The 20,970-nt window shown below is 45.1% G+C and overlaps 1 protein-coding gene and 1 non-coding gene across 2 annotated transcripts; both read right to left on the bottom strand.

Moving 5' to 3' along the window:
* Positions 1–6,207: 6,207 nt before the first annotated feature.
* On the bottom strand, positions 6,208–19,477 carry LOC115145082 (myocilin-like). The gene is made up of 5 exons (XM_029686325.2): positions 18,616–19,477; positions 11,291–11,356; positions 8,672–8,764; positions 7,434–7,645; positions 6,208–7,254 (listed from the first exon to the last, which is right to left on the bottom strand). Exons 1-5 carry the CDS (start codon positions 19,100–19,102, stop codon positions 6,682–6,684), a joined length of 1,431 nt encoding a protein of 476 aa, XP_029542185.2. The 5' UTR covers positions 19,103–19,477; the 3' UTR covers positions 6,208–6,681.
* Positions 12,282–12,334, bottom strand: LOC115145541 (U7 small nuclear RNA). Its single transcript, XR_003865990.1, has one exon. It is a non-coding gene; the product is annotated as a U7 small nuclear RNA (small nuclear RNA).
* Positions 19,478–20,970: the final 1,493 nt, after the last annotated feature.

Genomic DNA, 20,970 nt, shown 5'->3' with positions numbered 1-20,970 from the left:
TCCTAATCTCAGCTTGTTACCTGTATAAAAGACACCTGTCCACAGAAGCAATCAATCAAATTCCAAACTCTCCACCATGGCCAATACCAAAGAGCTCTCCAAGGATGTCAGGGACAAGATTGTAGACCTACATAAGGCTGGAATGGGCTACAAGACCATCGCCAAGCAGCTTGGTGAGAAGGTGACAACAGTTGGTGCGATTATTCGCAAATGGAAGAAACACAAAAGAATTGTCAATCTCCCTCTGCCTGGGGCCCCATGCAAGATCTCTCCTCGTGGAGTTGCAATGATCATGAGAACGGTGAGGAATCAGCCCAGAACTACACGGGAGGATCTTGTCAATGATCTCAAGGCAGCTGGGACCATAGTCACCAAGAAAAGAATTGGTAACACACTACGCCGTGAATGACTGAAATCCTGCAGCGCCCGCAAGGTCCCCCTGCTCAAGAAAGCACATATACATGCCCGTCTGAAGTTTGCCAATGAACATCTGAATGATTCAGAGGACAACTGGGTGAAAGTGTTGTGGTTAGATGAGACCAAAATGGAGCTCTTTGGCATCAACTCAACTCGCCCTGTTTGGAGGAGGAGGAATGCTGCCTATGACCCCAAGAACACCACCCCCACCGTCAAACATGGAGGTGAAAACATGATGCTTTGAGGGTGTTTTTCTGCTAAGGGGACAGGACAACTACACTGCATCAAAGGGACGATGGACTGGACCATGTACCGTCAAATCTTGGGTGAGAACCTCCTTCCCTCAGCCAGTGCATTGAAAATGGGTCGTGGATGGGTATTCCAGCATGACAAGCCAAGGCAACAAAGGAGTGGCTCAAGAAGAAGCACATTAAGGTCCTGGAGTGGCCTAGCCAGTCTCCAGACCTTACTCCCATAGAAAATCTGTGGAGGGAGCTGAAGGTTCAAGTTGCCAAACGTTAGCCTCAAAACCTTAATGACTTGGAGAAGATCTGGAAAGAGGAGTGGGACAAAATCCCTCCTGAGATGTGTGCAAACCTGGTGGCCAACTACAAGAAACGTCTGACCTCTGTGATTGCCAACAAGGGTTTTGCCACCAAGTACTAAGTCATGTTTTGCAGAGGGGTCAAATACCTATTTCCCTCATTAAAATGCAAATCAATTTATAACATTTTTGACATGCGTTTTTCTGGATTTTTTTGTTGTTATTCTGTCTCTCACTGTTCAAATAAACCTACCATTGTAGGTAAAACCTAAAATTGTAGACTGATCATTTCTTTGTCAGTGGGTAAACGTACAAAATCAGCAGGGGATCAAATACTTTTTCCCCTCACTGTATATATATATATATACAGTACCAGTCAAAAGTTTGGACATACTTACTCATTCAAGGGTTTTTCTTTATTTTTTACTATTTTCTACACGGCAGAATAATAGTGAAGACATCAAAACTATTAAATAACACATGGAAACATGTAGTAATCAAAAAGTATTAAACAAATCAAAATATATTTTAGATTCTTCAAAGTAGCCACCCTTTGCCTTGATGACAGCTTTGCACACTTTTGGCATTCTCTCAACCAGCTTCATGAGGAATGCTTTTCCAACAGTCTTGAAGGAGTTTCCACATATGCTGAGCACTTGTTGGCTGCTTTTACTTCATTCTGCAGTCTAACTCATCCCAAACCATCTCAATTGGTTTGAGGTCGGTTGATTGTGGAGGCCAGGTCATCTGATGCAGTCCTCCATCACTCTCCTTCTTGGTCAAATAGCCCTTACACAGACTGGAGGTGTTTTGGGTCATTGTCCTGTTGAAAAACAAATGATAGTCCCACTAAGCCCAAACCAGATGAGATGGTGTATCCCTGCAGAATGCTGTGGTAGCCATGCTGGTTAAGTGTGCAGACAGTGTCAGTGTCACCAGCAAATCACATTTTTTACATTTAAGTCATTTAGCAGACGCTCTTATCCAGAGCGACTTACAAATTGGTGCATTCACCTTATGACATCCAGTGGAACAGCCACTATACAATAGTGCATCTAAATCTTTTAAGGGGGGTGAGAAGGATTACTTTATCCTATCCTAGGTATTCCTTAAAGAGGTGGGGTTTCAGGTGTCTCCGGAAGGTGGTGATTGACTCCGCTGTCCTGGCGTCGTGAGGGAGTTTGTTCCACCATTGGGGGGCCAGAGCAGCGAACAGTTTTGACTGGGCTGAGCGGGAACTGTACTTCCTCAGAGGTAGGGAGGCGAGCAGGCCAGAGGTGGATGAACGCAGTGCCCTTGTTTGGGTGTAGGGCCTGATCAGAGCCTGGAGGTACTGAGGTGCCGTTCCCCTCACAGCTCCGTAGGCAAGCACCATGGTCTTGTAGCGGATGCGAGCTTCAACTGGAAGCCAGTGGAGAGAGCGGAGGAGCGGGGTGACGTGAGAGAACTTGGGAAGGTTGAACACCAGACGGGCTGCGGCGTTCTGGATGAGTTGTAGGGGTTTAATGGCACAGGCAGGGAGCCCAGCCAACAGCGAGTTGCAGTAATCCAGACGGGAGATGACAAGTGCCTGGATTAGGACCTGCGCCGCTTCCTGTGTGAGGCAGGGTCGTACTCTGCGGATGTTGTAGAGCATGAACCTACAGGAACGGGCCACCGCCTTGATGTTAGTTGAGAACAACAGGGTGTTGTCCAGGATCACGCCAAGGTTCTTAGCTCTCTGGGAGGAGGACACAATGGAGTTGTCAACCGTGATGGCGAGATCATGGAACGGGCAGTCCTTCCCCCGGGAGGAAGAGCAGCTCCGTCTTGCCGAGGTTCAGCTTGAGGTGGTGATCCGTCATCCACACTGATATGTCTGCCAGACATGCAGAGATGCGATTCGCCACCTGGTCATCAGAAGGGGAAAGGAGAAGATTAATTGTGTGTCGTCTGCATAGCAATGATAGGAGAGACCATGTGAGGTTATGACAGAGCCAAGTGACTTGGTGTATAGCGAGAATAGGAGAGGGCCTAGAACAGAGCCCTGGGGACACCAGTGGTGAGAGCACGTGGTGAGGAGACAGATTCTCGCCACGCCACCTGGTAGGAGCGACCTGTCAGGTAGGACGCAATCAAGCGTGGCCGCGCCGGAGATGCCCAACTCGGAGAGGGTGGAGAGGAGGATCTGATGGTTCACAGTATCGAAGGCAGCCGATAGGTCTAGAAGGATGAGAGCAGAGGAGAGAGAGTTAGCTTTAGCAGTGCGGAGCGCCTCCGTGATACAGAGAAGAGCAGTCTCAGTTGAATGACTAGTCTTGAAACCTGACTGATTTGGATCAAGAAGGTCATTCTGAGAGAGATAGCGGGAGAGCTGGCCAAGGACGGCACGTTCAAGAGTTTTGGAGAGAAAAGAAAGAAGGGATACTGGTCTGTAGTTGTTGACATCGGAGGGATCGAGTGTAGGTTTTTTCAGAAGGGTGCAACTCTCGCTCTCTTGAAGACGGAAGGGACGTAGCCAGCGGTCAGGGATGAGTTGATGAGCGAGGTGAGGTAAGGGAGAAGGTCTCCGGAAATGGTCTGGAGAAGAGAGGAGGGGATAGGGTCAAGCGGGCAGGTTGTTGGGCGGCCGGCCGTCACAAGACGTGAGATTTCATCTGGAGAGAGAGGGGAGAAAGAGGTCAGAGCACAGGGTAGGGCAGTGTGAGCAGAACCAGCGGTGTCGTTTGACTTAGCAAACGAGGATCGGATGTCGTCGACCTTCTTTTCAAAATGGTTGACGAAGTCATCTGCAGAGAGGGAGGAGGGGGGAGGGGGAGGAGGATTCAGGAGGGAGGAGAAGGTGGCAAAGAGCTTCCTAGGGTTAGAGGCAGATGCTTGGAATTTAGAGTGGTAGAAAGTGGCTTTAGCAGCAGAGACAGAAGAGGAAAATGTAGAGAGGAGGGAGTGAAAGGATGCCAGGTCCGCAGGGAGGCGAGTTTTCCTCCATTTCCGCTCGGCTGCGCGGAGCCCTGTTCTGTGAGCTCGCAATGAGTCGTCGAGCCACGGAGCGGGAGGGGAGGACCGAGCCGGCCTGGAGGATAGGGGACATAGAGAGTCAAAGGATGCAGAAAGGGAGGATCAGGAGATAGGTTGGAGAAGGTTTGAGCAGAGGGAAGAGATGATAGGATGGAAGAGGAGAGAATAGCGGGGGAGAGAGAGCGAAGGTTGGGACGGCGTGATACCATCCGAGTAGGGGCAGTGTGGGAAGTGTTGGATGAGAGCGAGAGGGAAAAGGATACAAGGTCGTGGTCGGAGACTTGGAGGGGAGTTGTAATGAGGTTAGTGGAAGTACAGCATCTAGTAAAGATGAGGTCGAGCGTATTGCCTGCCTTGTGAGTAGGGGGGGAAGTTGAGAGGGTGAGGTCAAAAGAGGAGAGGAGTGGAAAGAAGGAGGCAGAGAGGAATGAGTCAAAGGTAGACGTGGGGAGGTTAAAGTCGCCCAGAACTGTGAGAGGTGAGCCGTCCTCAGGAAAGGAGCTTATCAAGGCATCAAGCTCATTGATGAACTCTCCGAGGGAACCTGGAGGGCGATAAATGATAAGGATGTTAAGCTTGAAAGGGCTGGTAACTGTGACAGCATGGAATTCAAAGGAGGCGATAGACAGATGGGTAAGGGGAGAAAGAGAGAATGACCACTGGGAGAGATGAGGATCCCGGTGCCACCACCCCGCTGACCAGAAGCTCTCGGGGTGTGCGAGAACACGTGGGCGGACGAAGAGAGAGCAGTAGGAGTAGCAGTGTTATCTGTGGTGATCCATGTTTCCGTCAGTGCCAAGAAGTCGAGGGACTGGAGGGAGGCATAGGCTGAGATGAACTCTGCCTTGTTGGCCGCAGATCGGCAGTTCCAGAGGCTACCGGAGACCTGGAACTCCACGTGGGTCGTGCGCGCTGGGACCACCAGATTAGGGTGGCCGCGGCCACGCGGTGTGGAGCGTTTGTATGGTCTGTGCAGAGAGGAGAGAACAGGGATAGACAGACACATAGTTGACAGGCTACAGAAGAGGCTACGCTAATGCAAAGGAGATTGGAATGACAAGTGGACTACACGTCTCGAATGTTCAGAAAGTTAAGCTTACGTAGCAAGAATCTTATTGACTAAAATGATTAAAATGATACAGTACTGCTGAAGTAGGCTAGCTCCAACCCGGAACCCGGAAGTACCATCACACCTCTTCCTCCATGCATCACATGGGAACCAAACATGTGGAGATAATCCATTCACCTACTCTGTGTCTCACTAAAACACAGCGGTTGGAACCAAAAATCTCGAATTTGGACTCATGACCAAAGAATTGATTTCCACTGGTCTGATGTCCATTGCTCGTGTTTCTTGGCCCAAGCAAGTCTCTTCTTATTATTGGTGTCCTTTAGTATTGGTTTCTTTGCAGCAATTCGACCATGAAAGCCTGATTCACACAGATGTTGAGATGTGTTTGTTACTTGAACTCTGTGAAGCATTTATTTGGGCTGCAATCTGAGGTGCAATAAACTCTATCCTCTAACTTCTCCTCTGCAGCAGAGGTAACTCTGGGTCTTCCTTTCCTGTGGCGGTCCTCATGAGAGCCAGTTTCATTATAGCGCTTTATGGTTTTTGCGACTGCACTTAAACTTTCAGATTGAAATTTTCCAGATTGACTGACCTTGACTGACCCATGTCTTAAAGTAATGATGGACTGTCTTTTCTCTTTGCTTATATGAGCTGTTCTTGCCATAATATGGACTTGGTCTCTTACCAAATAGAGCTATCTTCTGTATACCACCTCTACCTTGTCACAACACAACTGATTGGCTCCAGAGAATTAAGAAGGAAATACATTCCACAAATTAACTTTAAGCAAGGCACACCTGTCAATTGAAATGCATTCCAGGTGACTACCTCATGAAGGTGGTTGAGAGAATGCCAAGTGTGTGAAAAGCTGTCATCAAGGCAAAGGGTGGCTACTTTGAAGAATCTCAAATATAAATACATCTGATTTGTTTAAAACTTTTTTGGTTACTACATGATTCCATGTGTTATTTCAACGTTTTCATGTGTTGTTTCATAGTTTTGATGTCTTCACTATTATTCTACAATGTATAAACCCTTGAATGAGTAGGTGTCCAAACTTTTGACTGGTACTGTATATATATATATATATATATGCCATTTAGCAGACACTTTTATCAGTCATGTGTGCCTACTAGAAGTCATTGATTTTTACACAAAAATAAACAAGTCATTGTTATTTAGAATGGATACCTTTTATTTGACCTTTGTATGAATTTTTACATAATGTAATAGTGGTGTACAATGCACAGGTCAGAAGGAGTTTTATACACAATACAGTTTGTATGATGACCAATGGTACAGTATGCAAGAAGTAAACTTCATCATTTATTCTTCGCCCCCTCACCTCCCTTTCAACACTATACATCAAAACACAATAAAAGCCGATCTCTTACAACTAAACAGTAGAAAAATAATTCCTCTATAAACATGTTTGTGGACTGTGCCACAGCAAAAGCCTTCCCACTGAAACAAGATACCTGCAAGGTTTTTTTTATTCATAACACAATTTGCTTGAAAAAGCTTCACCTCAATCACTGCTGTGGCCAGTTTTGGTAACTACTAAACCTTCGCATCGATGAAGGTGGTCAATAATAGCATTCTAACCACTGACTACCACACTAACTGCTCTAAAGACAAGAGAAAGTCTCCTCTACTGGTGACCCAGCCTGACGTCGTAGGAGACCATGTGGAAGTTGTCCCAGGCGTGCAGCTTCCTTTGGGCAGGGTTATAATCCACCATGCTGTTGTAGCGGTACTTATTCCTGAAGGGTAGCGCCACCTGCTTCCCCTGGCCTGTAGCTGTGTCGAACATAAAGTTGATGGTGGTGTTAGGAGCAGTGTAGCTGGCAACCGTGTAGAGACGGCCACAGATGACGAAAGCGTTAGCCACGCTGTTCTTCCTGATGCTGGTCTCCCAGCTCCTCTTCACCGCCAGGCTGTGTGGGTCCAGCTGGGACACCACGACGGCTCCTTTAGCCTTGTTGGTGCTGTAGACGGCCCACAGGCCCTGCTCGTCCACCCCCAGGTCCACATCGGTGTAGCCGCCCCAGGAGTAGGGGAACTGGCCGTGGAAGCCGGCGTGGGGCAGGTCTCGGCGGGCGGCGATGCTCTCAGACGCCAGGTCGTACCTCAGCAGGGTGCGGCTGCGGCGGCGCTGGTAGTACAGAGAGCCGCGGTACAGAGTCGCTCCTGTACTCTCCACTGGCTCCGGCAACAGCAACACCTTGTAATAAATAATGATAATACAGTCTGGTCAATGGTCAGACTTTACATTATACATCAATATGATCATCCCTTAATGGTTAAGGAGGTGGTTGGTTAGGGGTAAGGTCATTAGATCTTAGATCTATGGTTAAGGTTAGCCTCTAGGTCTATCCCATGCCAGTCAGTCCAGTCACCCACCTTTGAGGGGTAGCCTTTAGAGAGCTGGTCCATGTCCTCGTAACCAAACAGCTGTCTGACCTCTGACCCCACAGTATCGATGCGCCACACCATCTTCCCTCCGTAGGGCGCCACAGCCTCCGGATCCTGCATCCACACCCCATATTTACCAGCTATACTATCAGCCTTACGATGGGACACTGGCTCTCCTATTGCTATCAACTCTCCACAGCCTGGGAGAGAGGAGGGGGGGAAGGGAGAGAGAGAGCAGTTAGAGAGATGGGTAGATGGGGGGGTGGGCAGTTATAGGGACAGGTCATTAGATGTCAGGGGTGACGATGCTATTTTTACTATTGAGATGCACCCTGGAAGAGAGAGAGACAGAGGAGAGAGGTGTGTGTAGAGATAATCTGTGGTAAATCCTGTTTTTGGATAGGGGTATGGAGGGAAGAGGTAACGGCTGCTGAAAGATCTGAGAGATGATCATTTCTCATAATGGAGACAGATAGCAGGTCTACAACGATTTGCCATCTCTGCTAACTAACAGGCCCTATGAGTGTGTGTGTGGTACCGAGTTAGTAGAAGAGCCGCTGAGCTGAGAGTCATCAGATACAGGAAGGAACCCTCCACCACTTCAAGCCTCTCACTGAGAAAATGATCAGGCTGCTGTATATTTACCTCTTCCTAAAATACCTTTAGGATATTCACGACAGAGTGGTGTGTGTAAGGGCGGGGGATTATGTAATTATATACAGGCACAGTCATCAATGATATGAATAACTCCAGCACAAACATGAATCTCGTTTATTTTGTTGGCGTTTCAGTCTTTTTCTAGATGTGACAGAAACTGCAGAGTAAATGTGGAGAGGGAAACGTGTGTGGTGGAGATCAGCACGGTAAACACCAACACCAGAACACGAGGGACTGCATGTGTTTGTTAAGAGCCTGACAGAGAGAGATCCACTGAAGCTCTACTGAACAGACTTATCTCTCCCTGTCAGGATCTTAACATATACAAACACATGCAGTCCCTCGTGTTCTGGTGTTGGTATTTACCGTGCTATTGCTCTGGCATTTACTGTTATTATTGCCTGTGTATTAATAGCAATATTTGTTTTGGGGCAGCAGGGGGGGGGGAAGTGTCGTGTTTGCAGGGTCAGCTGTGCAGGGGTGGAGAGGGGGTAACTGTGTAATAGTATTGGGACTGTTGGGACAGCATCAGGTTAATGACCAATTTGATATATCCAGGCGTGTCTCACCTGTGCTGTCCTCAGTACTAGGAGCAGGAATCTCAGTCACCTCAGCCTTCAACTCCTGGAACCCTGCATTGTCACCATACCGCCATGCTGGGTCTGGAGGGGGGAGGAGACAGAGACAGAGAGAGAGAGAGACAGAGAGAGAGACAGACAGACAGACAGACAGACAGACAGACAGACAGAGTAGATGTTTTAAGACTATGATTAGAAAGATAGGAATATGCACATTTTGTGGTTTTCATTCGTTTTTCATCATTACATCTCAAACAACCAGCCTAGTTTGGTCATTGCAAGTGAAAAACATATACTCATTGCAAGTGATTGTAGCAAATCAATACAGTCACGATTAAAGGAACTGTGCAACTGTAACTATGGGTGTGCAAATGAGCTGCACCTAATAGTTTGCACATGCTAATTCTGTTTTGATTATGTGATCAAGCTATATATCCACCGGAATGGGCACATAATGCCAACTGAATGGGCTCTGGCGCATCTGATCGCGCACTAAACAGTTTAATGCAAATATCTGCTGCTAAACGATTCTCCAATAAAAAATAATGTTTTTTTGTTGTTGCTTGAGTAAGCCCTTTAGAAAAAGAGGACCTACTGAACATCCAGGTGCCCCTGTAGCGACCCTCTACAACCTGCTCATCCCTGAGAGCTACCATGGCACAGCGAGGGAAGAGCTATTCTTCCAGCATGACAGCGTGCAGTAACTGTGCAGTAACTACCGTACGTTTAAATTTTTTACTGCAAAATATCTAGACAGACATCAATTTCTGGTACTTCATGATATATCCTAATCGACTGGCTTGTTCTTATGTCAGAAAAATAAATACCACATTTAAAAAAAAAAAAAATCGTAGTTACTGCACTTTGCCTACGTAGGGAAGTGTTGATGGATCATTCAAAGCGGCCCCACCCTTGTTACGGCAGTCGTACACCCTTTTGGGACTGCGACAGTCGACCGTGATTCCAGCAGCCTATATTTTACTGCCCTATAAGTATGAGGCAAGCATAAACAATGAGCATACTATTCATGTTGTATTAAGGATTCATTTTCAAAATGACAGCAACGTCGAGTTGAACATGCAATTCATCTGATGTCTATATACGAAATACAGTACAATCATGCTTTGGAGACAGTGTTGGGAAAGCTACTCTGAAAATATACTTTACCAATTACTTGGAAGAAGTGAAGCTACCCTTAAGAAAAACATAGTTTACTTAGGTAAAGTTACTTTGAAAAAGTAGTTCACTACATCTAAACTATATCTAAATCTGAAATTTCATATACAAATTGTAGAAACAGATCACTCTCGAGTCAGCCTATTAAACACAAAAAATATGTTTCAAGTGAGAATTAGGCAGGTCTGATGCCGAAAAATAAAGAAAATTCTTGCTTACTTCAACCATATTTTATTTTAGCAAAATAATATGTGTGTAGTTCTAGTAGTTAGCTATAACGCCACATGGCAAGTAAAATAAATTAACTACTACCACCAAGATTTGAATTTAGTTCAACTACCACTAAGCCACTGGTTGGAGGCAATGAGGAATTTACCCCAAGACAGCTGGCATCAATGTACTGCAGCAACCCCAATTTCACCCTCCACCTCAAAATGCTCCCTGCGCTCTTGTTCATCCCACCCGCTGATGTAGAGAGATGCTATGGAGATCTAGAGAAGCTGATATTCCCCACATCCTCTGAGGAACAGGATCTGCGCAAACTTGTGAGCCACTTTGAGGGACATACATTGGGCACTGGAGATCACTTCGAGGAGTCTTCACCAAAAGAGCACCGTCATTTGCCATAGGTATGTTTATTTCCGAAATGTTGAACCACTACGATGCTGTCAAGCAGCAAGACTTTGTGGAGATGAAGGATTGGCATCGGACATTCAGGACACTTGCTGGTCCCACAAACCCAACGGTTTTGTAGTTAATCGATGCCCTGCGACAACGACATGCTCTGACTGAACTTGAACGGTAGCAGTATCTCACTGGCAACCTACCACCGCTAGAAAGTCCACTGTAGCTTGGAGAAGGTAAAACAGCTTGTGGAGGACTACCACAATCTACCCCTAATGTATTACCTGAGACGCAATGCCTACACATTCCATCTGAAGGTGTGATGACTGCAACACAGCAACCCTCAGGAGCAGATTGAGCACCTCCTAGCACATCTGGACTGGACTCTGCCCACTGGACAAAGACTGGTTGAATCAACGTTGTTTCCATGTAATTTCAACAACAACAATTCAATGTGATGACGTTGAATCAAAGAAGGAAAAGGGATTGGATTTGCAAAAAGTCATCAACAAAAGGGAATTTTGTATTTCTTTCACCCAACTTTGAACCTAAACCATTTTTTGTTGAATTCACATTAGTTGACAACTCAACCAAAACTAGATGTTGAAATTATTTCATGGCCTAACTAGTCTGCTTTTATTTTAAATCTATTTTATGGCATATTTTTGTAATTATACTAATTTTGTGGTAATACTGGGATATTTGTGAATGAATAATAATTCAGAATTATTGGTTCACTTTATTCATTCTGTTGAAATGAGATTTGTAAACACATACAAACACATACTCAGTGACACCACAGAAGCTTACCTCTCAAACTGCCAGTGTCCCCTTGTCTTCCAGCATTGGATACCAGGTGAGAGAGAACACCAGCATCTGCAAACACATCATGGATGTAGAATCACACACACTTTTTAACATCACACAATGACAGCACCAACCCTGACCATGCAGTGACCATCAAGCCCAGAGCGGCCTACATCAGCCAGCCATGGGGTCCCTGTGTGTGTGTTGGGAGCGGTGAGGTGGGTCTCTGGCAGCACTACTGACAGCAGGGAATGTAAGAGGAGAAAACAAACACTCCTGAGTGGATTCCCAGCTGCTGTGGAGTCTGCCAGACTGTTGAACACACACACACACACACACAACCTTTAGTCTTGAAGCCCCCGACCTGCCTTGCTACCACAGTTAGCCATTCCTCATACCAGTTTAGTTCAACTGGAACAAGGCCAAACATTCCCCCAAGGCTCACCCATCACTCCCCTTCTCCTCTGCCCCCCCCCCCCCCTTCCCTTCAGCCCCTCAGAGAACCATTACAGTTGAGAGTTTCTAAACTAAACACTTCACCCGTGTTGATAAACAGCAGCAGTGACTGGATCTATAACAGTGATGGATGCTAACATGTTAACGTGTTAACAGCCTCATAATTATGCAGTGTGTGTGTGTGTGTGTGTGTGTGTGTGTGTGTGTTAACTATAGTAAAAATACCATATTAAAGGAAAACTGTAGATTATACTGTAATAATGAATGTAGTGGTTTTGTGGATTGTAGTACACTGAAGTATTTACTGCAGTGTTTTTGCAGACTGTAGTATACTGTAATATTTACTGCAGTGTTTTGGCAGACTGTAGTATACTGTAATATTTACTGTAGTGTCTTTGCAGACTGTAGTATACTGTAATATTTACTGTAGTGTCTTTGCAGACTGTAGTATACTGTAATATTTACTGTAGTGTCTTTGCAGACATCACTGTCGTATTTACTATAGTGTTTCTGCTTGTATTATCTTTGACATAGAAGTGGAGGCTTTCTCCTTCAGGAAACCTACTGGAGAAATACTAAAAGAGCACATTTGACAAAACCTGTAAGTAGATAAGACTGGGGTCTGAACGAATAATTCAGAGCTGGTGCTCTTTTCTAAAACTGTAGGGAACACCAATATATGGTCTATACCTGGCATGTAGGTTTCTCACTTATGGCTGGCTCTAATTGCGATATTGGGGAGGGAAAAGGATAGAGTACAATGCAAATGTAATAAAGTAGTATTTACTATAGTTAAAAAGTGTCGTGTTTTTGTGGACATTACTGTATGGTGTTTTTGTTGTGGATAATACTTTAGTATTTACTATAGTATTCTATAGCAGAGTTTCCCATTTAGGTTTTTCCCAAGCACTACACAGCTGATTCAAATAACCAACTCATCATCAAGCTTGGATTATTTGAATCAGTTGTGTCGTGCTAGGGCAAAAAAATTAAACATGCACCCAGTGGGGCCCCAGGACCGAGTTTGGGAAACCCTGTTCTACAGTATACTACAACATTCTATAGTAAGTACTACACATGTGGGGAGAAGGGGTGAGTTTGGGGTAAAGTTGGGGGAGAAGGAGGAGAAGTGAAGGGTGGGAGACCAGAGTCACATTCAACAGGTATAAACAGAAGAAAAGAGTTGTACTGCCTGAACTTACCCAATGAGAATGGTCATTTATATTTGCTTCTGTTCATGTCTTGTATGACCTGGGTCAATGGATGCTTTCTAGGTCGAAGGGTAGGGGAAGAGGAGGGTGGTGAGGAGGAGTGAGGGAGGGTGAGGGGAAAGAGTCTCGCTTCCCTGAACTACAAAACAATTCCCAGGGGGCAAGGTTATTCATCATCTCAGGTAAACAAGTGCACACTGTTTGTGTGAGTGTCCGCGTGTGTGTTTGATGGATATAATGGAGCAAATCTGGCAGAACATCATGACCACAGCAAGTCCTCACAGACTGAAACACCAAAACACTCCTACCCATGATCCCTGAGGATGGCCCAATTAAGCCTTCTAACCCTGTGCTATTAGAGTAATTAGAGCTGAGAGGAGATAAAAGGCTCATGTTTGGCTGAATGTCTCCCTCAGTCTCAATCTCTCGGCACAGTCCACCTTCACGTTGCTGTGTAGCAGAGCTGTTGTTCTTGGATGCAGCCATACTCACCATGGGTCTCTTGGCTTGGCTGTTGTTGATAGCATTTATTCTACAACAACAGTGCCTTTTCATAAGCCATTAGAAAACTTGCGTAACAGAATCTATTTAGGGGGAGGTGAGTCAGTAACTAAACATAAGTAATCTAAACAAAAAGAAGAAGAAACTATACTATGGAACAAAGATAAATTATACAAAGAATGATCTCTAAAAATCTCTGGAGTACCTTAAATGAAATTCGAGGCAGAAAAGCTAACTCAGCTCCATCCTTCATTGAGGGTGATGGCTCATTCATAACAAAACCCTTTGATATTGCCAACCTCTTCAATAACTTTTTGTTGTTGACAAGATTAGACAACTTAGGCATGACATGCAAACAACAAATGCTGAGCCTTCATATTCATGTATAACGGACCAAATAATGAAAGACAAGCGCTGTAGCTTTGAATTCTGCAAAGTTAGTGTGAAAGAGGTGAAGAAATTACTACTATCTATTAAAAACCACCTGTAACTGACAACATGGATGGTAAATTATTGAGGTTGGTAGCGGAATACATTGCAACTCCTATTTGCCACATCTTCAATCTAAGCCTAGAAGACGGAGTGTGCCCTCAGGCTTGAAGGGAGGCAAGTGGCATTCAGCTGACCAAAAATAGCAAAGCAGCCTTTAATAGTTCCAACAGCAGACCAATCAGCCTGTTAGTGGTGCTTAGCAAACTTTTGGAAAAAATCTTGTTCGACCAAATACAATGTTATTTTACAGAAAACATATTAGCATCAGACTTTCAGCATGCTTATAGGGAAGGGCACTCAACATGCTCTGCACTGACACAAATTACTGATGATTGGTTGAAAGAAATTGATAATAAGATTGTCAGACCTCAGTGCAGCCTTTGACATCATTGATCATAACATATCACTGAAAAACATAGGTGTTATGGATTAACATCCTCTGCCTTATCATGGAAGGACAATTACCTATCCAATAGAACACAGAGGGTTTTCTTTAATGGAAGTTGAATGTTGAGTGTGGTGTACCGCAGGGCAGGCGGCTTGGACCATTAATGTTTTCTGTGTTTACTAATGACCTTCCACTGACCTGTGTGTCCATGTACGCTGACAACTCAACAGTATACAGTACACGTCAGCTACAACAGTAAAATAAATAACGGACACCCTTAACATAGATCTCCAATCAGTTTTAGAATGGGTAACTAGCAATAGGCTGGTGCTAAATATAAAACAAAACTAAAAGTATCATTTTTCAGACTAATCACTCACTCGACCCTCAACCCTAAATCTCATATGGATCTATTATTGAATAATGTGGCTATTGAGCAAGTTGAAGAGACTAAACTGCTGGGTGTCATGCTAGATAGCATGCCGTCATGGTCAAAACATATAGACTCAATGTGTTACTAAAATGGGAAGAGGTCTGTACATGATAAGGCTTTGCTGTGCTTTCTTGATATCTCAGTGAACCAGACAGGTCTTACAGGCCCTAGTTTTGTCGCACCTGGTCTACTGTCCAGTTCTGTGTTCAGGTGCGGCAAAGAAGGACATTGGCAAATTGCAGTTGGTCAAAAACAGAGCAGCACGTATTGCACTTAGATGTACACTGGGGGCGAATGTCAATGACATGCATGTCAATCTCTCCAGGCTCAAAGTTGAGGAGAGATTGACTGCATCACTATATGTCTTTGCGCAAGGTGTTGATGTTATGAAGGTACCGAACTGTCTGTTCAAGCAGTTGGCACTCAGTTCAGACACTCATCGGTATCACACAAGACATGCAACCAGAGGTCTCTTCACAGTCCCCAGGTCCAGAACAGAGGTAAGGAAACACATGGTATTAAATAGAGACATGACTACATGGAATTCTCTGCCACCCCAGGTAACTCAAACTAGCAATAAAAACAGATTCAAAAAACAGATAAAAGAACACCTTATGGCACAACGGGAACAGAGGTTTCCAAAAACAATATGAGTGGCATCGAACCAATGTCATTGTGGAGGCACAATGTTCACATGGTTGACCATCAGAAACAACCTCATCTTGTAGATGCCTGATTCTGACTGACCAGCCCTTTTTAACCACTGTTTAACCAGGAAATCCCATTGAGTTAAACAATAAAGAGAGACATTAAAGCACGGCCTGTTTTGATGTTACCCAGTAAAGAGCCAACCGTATTTGAACTAGTCTAGTAAAACTGAGCTCTATCAGCTGAGGTCAGGAGGGGATTTATGGTGTGTTTGTTAAGTGGTTGGCTGTTAAAGCCAGGAACCCACCCGCAAAGGACCCCTTTACCAAGCCTCACCGCACTCGTGTGAGCACAAACACACACGCCAATGCGCACACACACATACACACGCACGCACGCACGCACACACACACACACACACACACAAACATATGGTTTAACGTTTTACTCCTCTCTTCCCTTTTTCATGCGTTTCCTCCTCTCTGAATGTGATTTATTTAAAGAGACCAGCAAATTTGATAAAAGTGTGGCGGTATACAGTAGCAAGCACAGCGGCATCTAGTGTTCAAAACCGGGTACTTCACACTAATTTATAAATAATTGGTAAATAATGCTAGCGACTTCTAATTTAGCTGAACGGGAGGTCATCACCAGATTCAAAGGGAATACATGACATAGTATGGAAAAGCAATACCCCCAACCACAGCCCCATACTACTTGTGAAACATAGAGAAAAAGAGAACTGATACTGGATACTGGTTGTTGGGGTGGGATTGGCATGGGGTGTGGGGGGTTTTTACCATTTTGTTGGGATTCCTCATGTCTTACTTATCTATAGGAAGAAGTTTGGTCCAAATCAGAAATCATTTCTTCATCTAAAATGGTTGGTGTCAAAATCCTTGTTCTTGTGCTCTTTTGAGGTGGAACAATCCTCTGTACGTTTTAGCCTGCAAGTGCTAACATGAGGATCAAACCAGATGCCACAGAGCCATGCAGGGAAATAATGAACTTCTTTTTTAGGTTTAGAGTGTGGGAAGGGCAGCACTGAGATAGGGGATGGGGAGTTGGTGAAGGAGGATTTACGTGGTGGTGGTGGGCAATGTCAGCTTTACGAGACAACATACCCCCTACCCACACAAACACCCTTGATGGTCTGAGTCAAACATCATCAAAGCCCTAAGGTAAGATGGAAATGGGACTCTAACATGTCTTGCTTGTCTTTTCTCACGCCGGCATCACGTCCCCATAAAGAAGGCTCTGGTTGTAAATAAAAGACTAACCCTGACTGTCCCCTAGAACCTTCTCCCTCCCTCCACTCTTTAAACAGATAGCTGAGAAACCTGACACTACTTCGACCTCCTTGTGTTGCCCAAACACAGACATGCACAAGAACACACCCACCCATATCCACACAAACAGTTCTGTGGAATCCTCTATGTTACAGGAAAGCGCCTCATCATTGAGTGTGTGCATCACATTATTACTCAGCTCTTCCAGTTAACTCAGAATCTCCTGACTCTCCTACAAAACCAAAAGACACTTGATGTACAGCAAACACACAGTTGAGGTCGGAAGTTTACATACACCTTAGCCAAATACATTTAAACTCAGTATTTCACAATTCCTGACATTTAATCCTAGTAAAAATTCCATGTCTTAGGTGAGGACCACCACTTTATTTTAAGAATGTGAAATATCAGAATAATATTAGAGAGAATGATTTATTTCAGCTTTTATTTCTTTCATCACATTCCCAGTGGGTCAGAAGTTTACATACACTCAATTAGTATTTGGTAGCGTTGCTTTTAAATTGTTTAACTTGGGTCAAACATTTCAGATAGCCTTCCACAAGCTTCCCACAATAAGTTGGGTGACTTTTGGCCCATTCCTCCTGACAGAGCTGGTGTAACTGAGTCAGGTTTGTCGGCCTCCTTTGTGATAGCCACTCCAATACCTTGACTTTGTTGTCCTTAAGCCATTTTGCCACAACTTTGGAAGTATGCTTGGGGTAATTGTCCATTTGGAAGACCCATTTATGACCAAGCTTTAATTTGAGATGTTGCTTCAATATATCCACATAAATTTCCACCCTCATGATGCCATCTATTTTGTGAAGTGCACCAGTCCCTCCTACAGCTAAGCACCCCCACAACATGCTGCTGCCACCCCATGCTTCAAGGTAGGGATGGTGTTCTTCGGCTTGCAAGCCTCCCCCTTTTTCCTCCAAACATAACAATGGTCATTATGGCCAAACAGTTCTATTTTGTTTCATCAGACCAGAGGACATTTCTCCAAAAAGTATGAGCTTTGGTCTCATGTGCAGTCTCGCTTTTTTATGGCGGTTTTGGAGCAGAGGCTTCTTCCTTGCTTTTTGGCCTTTCAGGTTATGTCGATATAGGACTCGTTTTACTGTGGATATAGATACTTTTGTACCTGTTTCCTCCAGCATCTTCACAAGGTCCTTTGCTGCTGTTCTAGGATCACCACTTTTCGCAAAGAACGCGTCTCCTTCCTGAGCGGTGTGACGGCTGCCTGGTCCCATGGTGTTTATACTTATACGTACTATTGTATGTACAGATGAAAGTGGTACATTCAGGCGTTTGGAAATTGCTCCCAAGGATGAACCAGACGTGTGGAGGTCTACAATACATTTTTTGCTGATTTCTTTTGATTTTCCTATGATGTCCAGCAAAGAGGCACTGAGTTTGAAGGTAGGCCTTGAAATACATACACATGTACACCTCCAATTGACTCAAATGAAGTCAATTAGCCTATCAGAAGCTTCTAAAGCCATGACATAATTTTCTGGAATTTTCCAAGCTGTTTAAAGGCACAGTCAACTTAGTGGATGTAAACTTCTGACCCACTGGAATTGTGATACAGTGAAATAATCTGTCGGTTAACAATTGTTAGAAAAGTTACTTGTGTCTTACACAAACTGGATGTCCTAACCAACTTGCCAAAACTATAGTTTGTTAACAAGAAATTTGTGGAGTGGTTGAAAAATGAGTTTGAATGACTCCAACCTAAGTGTATGTAAACTTCCAACTTCAACTGTATGTCTCCAAGCCAGACTGGAGAACACCTCCACATGCCAAAGTCTGTCCATAAGTGGTGTAGGTCTCAATCAGGAATCATATGAGCTTTCTCTCCCCATTAGGAGAGAAGAAGGAGGCGAGAGACAGATGTTGTTACTTACCTCCGGCAAGTCGCAGACCACTGTCCTGTAGTGGGACGCTGGGAGGCACCAGAGGGGATTGCGGGTAGCAGGGTCTGCTCTTCAGTCTCTCCGTCTCTCTCCTCATCTCCTCCACCCTCCTCTGCAGCCCCTCCACATCTCTCTCCAGATGCTCCTTCTCTCCCTGCAATAGGCTCCTGTCTCCCATGGCCTGCGTCAGAGCCTCCTGCAGACCAGCCTGGGACCCAGCCCCAAGCCCAGGACCCCTTGTCTCCCCTCCAGTCAGCCCGGCCACCAATACCTCCAGCAGGCTGAGTCTAGTCTTGAGCCCCTCCATCTCTGGTCCTCCGGAGGCTGTAGGGGGGCAGCTGGTCTCGCTGGGGCTGGGCACGGTGAAGGTGTACTGACAGTGCCCGCTACGGTCGTTCCCTCTCCAGAGAGTGGCACGGTCCTGCCCCTCACCATATTGCAGCAGACAGAACACACAAACGTTAAGCAGCAGCCACATTGTGGATACAAACGCAACCACACACAGATGGGCTACACACAGATGTAGACTAGACACGGTTCTTCTGGTCTCTCTCACTCTCTTTGTCTCATCAATGTCTCTCCTATTTCACTCTGTGTTTCAGCTCTTCTTTCTCTGTCGTGGTGATTGCCCCTTTATCACTTCACTTAGTTCTGGCCCAAATGTTCTCCATCTCCTTATTTCTTATTGTTATTTATCTTACTTTATTTCCCTAATGTGTTACTGCTGATTCTTGTTCTTATTCTCTGATTATTCTGTCTGTTGTCTTGCTGTCTGCCTCTCTCTCTCTCTCTCTCTCTCTTCGGGTCTGTTTGTTTCACAGGTCAGGGTCCTCAGGTCTCTGAGTCCCTCTCAACAGCTCAGGGATATTTATACAATCTGGGAGGAAAGAGAGAGAGGAAAGTGAGGAGAGGTGAGAGGGGGGCACGGAGGGAGGAGAGGAAAGAGAAAGAGGGGGAGGAAGAAAAGGCAGGAGAGTGTGTTTTTCTGGGATTGTCTCAACAACAAATACATCCCAGAGCCCTAGGAGTGGTTGTATGTATTTGTGTTTACACGTGCTTGCTGATGTGTGCATGTATGCGTGTGTATGTGTGTGTGTGTGTGTGTGTGTGTGTGTGTGCATGTGCAAAGAGGGTAAGCAAGGAGAGGGTGGCTCTCAGTTTCCTTTGCCCTCATCCTTTTGAAATCTGTTGATGTTTCTATATCCAGTAACCCTCTCTGCCAGCAACCACAGGGCTGGGTTATCTGTAGCTATATGTGGTGTTTGATTCAGGGGGGTAGGGGGGCTTGGCAGGGGAGTCTCCCCAGGGAAACGAGGGGTAGGTGGGCCTTGGGGGATTGAGTTACCTCCCCCCAGAGACGGAGAGCTCCATGGGTGGCAGGGTGTTCCCTTATGGCGCAGGAAGACGATTGGTTCGTAATGAGAAATACTGTTCGCTTACAGGACCTCTGACCTATGCTGTCCAGATTCCAACCACCAATGGGAAGGGCTGGAGGTATGAGTCAATCAATAGCTGGATGAATTGTGTGTGTGCATGTATGTGCATGTGCATGAGTGTATGTGTGTGTTCACCAGCTGATTTTCCACTCAGCCACTGGGGTTTAAATCTCTAGTTTAAGATAACATGAGTCACACACCATAAAACCACACCTGCTTTAGACCCCTTTTATCCCTCTCTCACTCATATACTCTCTCCCTCTTTCACTCATATACTCTCTCCCTCTCTCACTCATATACTCTCTCCCTCTCATATACTCTCTCACTCATATACTCTCTCCCTCTCTCACTCATATACTCTCTCCCTCTCTCACTCATATACCCTCTCCCTCTCATATACTCTCTCACTCATATACTCTCTCCCTCTCTCTGTCAATCCCTCTGTCTTTCACACAACAACAAAAATATATATTTTTTGTCTGTATATGTATCTATGTATATTATTTTACTGCTCTAGGGATGTAATTATTGTTTGGATAAACTTATTTACTATTGTCTTTTTTTCTCACTCTTTATGCGATGCGCAATGCAGAGAACACTGGAAGAAGCATGATAATTGAATTACCATAGTGAATTATTGTAATGTTTGTTTATGTATCAATTTTTCCCATAAGGGATGGATTGCATATTGGCTATTTGACACAAAAATAAATGAATTGGTGGGGTATTCATTCAACAGGCACAGCCACTGCCCACCAGACAGAACTCACTCTCCCTCCTAACTCTCACGCGTTGCATAGTTTTATGATCCCTTGTTTATTTCCAGAGACGGATGAAAGGGAAGCATGTTCCCCCCGAGCCCAGGGAGTCAAAGGGGAGAGAGGAAGTGGGAGGGAGTGGGGGAGAGGTG

Source organism: Oncorhynchus nerka, linkage group LG17 (genome assembly GCF_034236695.1).
Source record: "Oncorhynchus nerka isolate Pitt River linkage group LG17, Oner_Uvic_2.0, whole genome shotgun sequence".
NCBI classification, from domain to species: Eukaryota; Metazoa; Chordata; class Actinopteri; order Salmoniformes; family Salmonidae; genus Oncorhynchus; species Oncorhynchus nerka.
The sequence above is the reverse complement of the archived record's forward strand: the minus strand, read 5'-3'. Positions and strand labels throughout refer to the sequence as shown.